The 2,468-nt window shown below is 41.2% G+C and overlaps 1 protein-coding gene across 1 annotated transcript; it reads left to right on the top strand.

The window, feature by feature from the left end:
- Positions 1-675: 675 nt before the first annotated feature.
- On the top strand, positions 676-1,710 carry LOC122935254 (probable G-protein coupled receptor 148). Its single transcript, XM_044291016.1, has one exon. It carries the CDS (start codon positions 676-678, stop codon positions 1,708-1,710), a length of 1,035 nt encoding a protein of 344 aa, XP_044146951.1.
- Positions 1,711-2,468: the final 758 nt, after the last annotated feature.

Here is a 2,468-nt window from a genome sequence, read left to right on the forward strand (position 1 = left end):
GAGAAAACGTAACTAATATATGCTGTTTTTGGTGCAGATCTGGTGCAGAAACACACTCTTTTGAAATGTGCACTCATGCGCAGGTAACCTTGTAGATCACAGGAAGAGCAGCTGGATATATTTGTTTTTCTCTATGTACTCTCTACATACAGTCATTTGATACATTCAGTGAGGGTGAAGATAACGTACATTGAGAAATGATGCATTACCAGGGTTAAAAGGACACGCTTCATTTCAGCTGAACATGGGCTCCAGACGTTTATGTGGCTACAAAGCACAGGTATCAGCCAGCTTCTTCTATATGTTTTCTTCTTATCAATATACATTAGGACAACAGGTGCAGTAGATATAATCAATACTCCATGACCAGAAACGGCTAAAAGTTTAGTCAGGATTATGGCTGAGCATACACATCTTGTTCTATACACTCTAAGTCATGTGCTTGCTCAGGCGGATATCCCATCTGTTGCTTCATTGTGGTGGTGGATGGAACAGACACAGATGAGAAGAGACAGGTAGACACAAGCTGCTGTGGGATTTTTACTTTTCTGGATATGGATTCAGCCATGGTAGACGTTAGCTGGATCTCTCTACCAAGGATTTGGGTTTTTGGACATGACCTTTAAGCTAAATGACATTGTTCATCTGGAGGTCTCCTGGATCTAAGGAGCTGATATGAACTCTTCGGTCTGTGAGGTGTCACTGATGTCACAAAGAGACGTGGACAACTTCTCCCTTAATGTGGTCGGCCAATCTGAGCCTATGCAACTAGAATGGATATTACTTCCCTTTCACCAGGAAATGTGGATCTTTCTACTTCCTACCACCGTTTGCTTTGTAGCTGCCATTTTAGTGACACCTCCAATTCTGTTCTCTATCTTTTCCAACTTCAGCCTGCGTCAGGAAACTCGGTTCCTGCTCATCGGAAATGCTCTGATATCAGATTTGATATACCTGTTTTTATACACTATGAGCAGCATATGTAACATGACCAGCATACATGTCCCAGAACATTTGTGTGCACTGCTTCTGTTTTCACTGGCTGCAACCTACGGTGGTGGCGTCCTCACAGCAGGAGGAATGGTGGTGGACACATACTTGGCCATTCTATGGCCTCTACATTACTTGACCGTTCTACCTCCATCAAGAACTAAAAAGTTGATCATCTTGCTGTGGTTCTTTTCGTGCCTCTTTGCTGGTGTCTTGTTTTTAGTCTTGTACTTTACAAAGAAACCTGCTCCATGCCAGTATAGTTTGTGTTCTCTACCAGTCATATTTCTTATGACGTTACACGGTGACCAGGCTATCAGGCTGTGTCATATTTTTTTTATCATTGGTTTCATTTTATTCTTTTCATTGATTTTGTGCTGCTACATATTCTTGTGCTACAAAACCAGAGAACGTGGCTTGTGGAAAGGTGCTTCGTCCAGGGCGAGTGTCACGTTCCTGATGCATCATATCATCCTAGGGTCCTACTTCCTCCCTCTTCTTCTTCTGTTGGCAGAATCCTTACTGTACATTAATCAGGTTATAAGTCTAAAGGCAGGAATGCTGATCACATTGACAATCTGCAATGTCCTTATAGTCTTGCCTAAGGGTGTGTCTCCATACCTATATGGGTTCAGATACAGGGAGATATATAGATCTCTCAGGTTATTCTGCAAATTTAAGCGCCGCAGTCTTGTAGCACCAGGTAAAACATACACTTGAATGGGTTACCCCATGATTAATGTAAAAAAATATAATATAGTACACAGCAGTCTCTTACTAACAAACTTAGAAGCAGCCCTGTACCTCACATGGATCCATATATATTTCCATTCATTGTTCCAATTGCTCCGATTTTTTTTTATTTTTCAAGCTGGCTGTTTAGGGGGTATGCACTTTCTCAGGGGGATGTGTCCTTTCAGCTGGTAGCAGTTGAAGGTTGGAACTTAGTATGTGCTTCCATCTTGGTGATCAGGACAGAGAAATTAGAACAAGAGCAACAACAGCAGGTGGCGCTATACAGATAGATTTCAGTGAACGACTATTCATAATTTTAATTACATGTAATTAGTAAATGTAGAATATGTATGTATACAAGGAGAATAAAGTCAGAGCTTCTAAATAAGCTTCTAGCAGCCCCCTTGAGGGAGGAGGAGGACATAAAGTGGTACTAATAGGAAGACTGGAATTACCTTAGTATGATGGAAATCACTTCAGAAATAGTAGGATGGCTTTTTTGGGAGGAAGATTTGGTAAATGTATATTTTACATCTATGTGGCACGAAAGAATAAACGTGTACTGTACATCATGACATGCTGAATATATTTTAAGGGTAAAATAGTGTTCAGTCCTATATTTAAAGGGGTTGTCTCACCTCAGATATCGGGGCATATCACTAGGAAATAACTCTAATGTCTGATAGGTGCAGGTCCCACCTCTGGGACTTGCAGCTATACCTAGAACGGAGCCCGCAACGTGA

Source organism: Bufo gargarizans, chromosome 4 (genome assembly GCF_014858855.1).
Source record: "Bufo gargarizans isolate SCDJY-AF-19 chromosome 4, ASM1485885v1, whole genome shotgun sequence".
NCBI classification, from domain to species: domain Eukaryota; kingdom Metazoa; phylum Chordata; class Amphibia; order Anura; family Bufonidae; genus Bufo; species Bufo gargarizans.

Coding starts and splice junctions, on each gene's coding strand:
- LOC122935254 (XM_044291016.1), top strand. CDS start 676: ATGAACTCTTCGGTCTGTGAGGTGTCACTGATGTCACAAAGAGACGTG.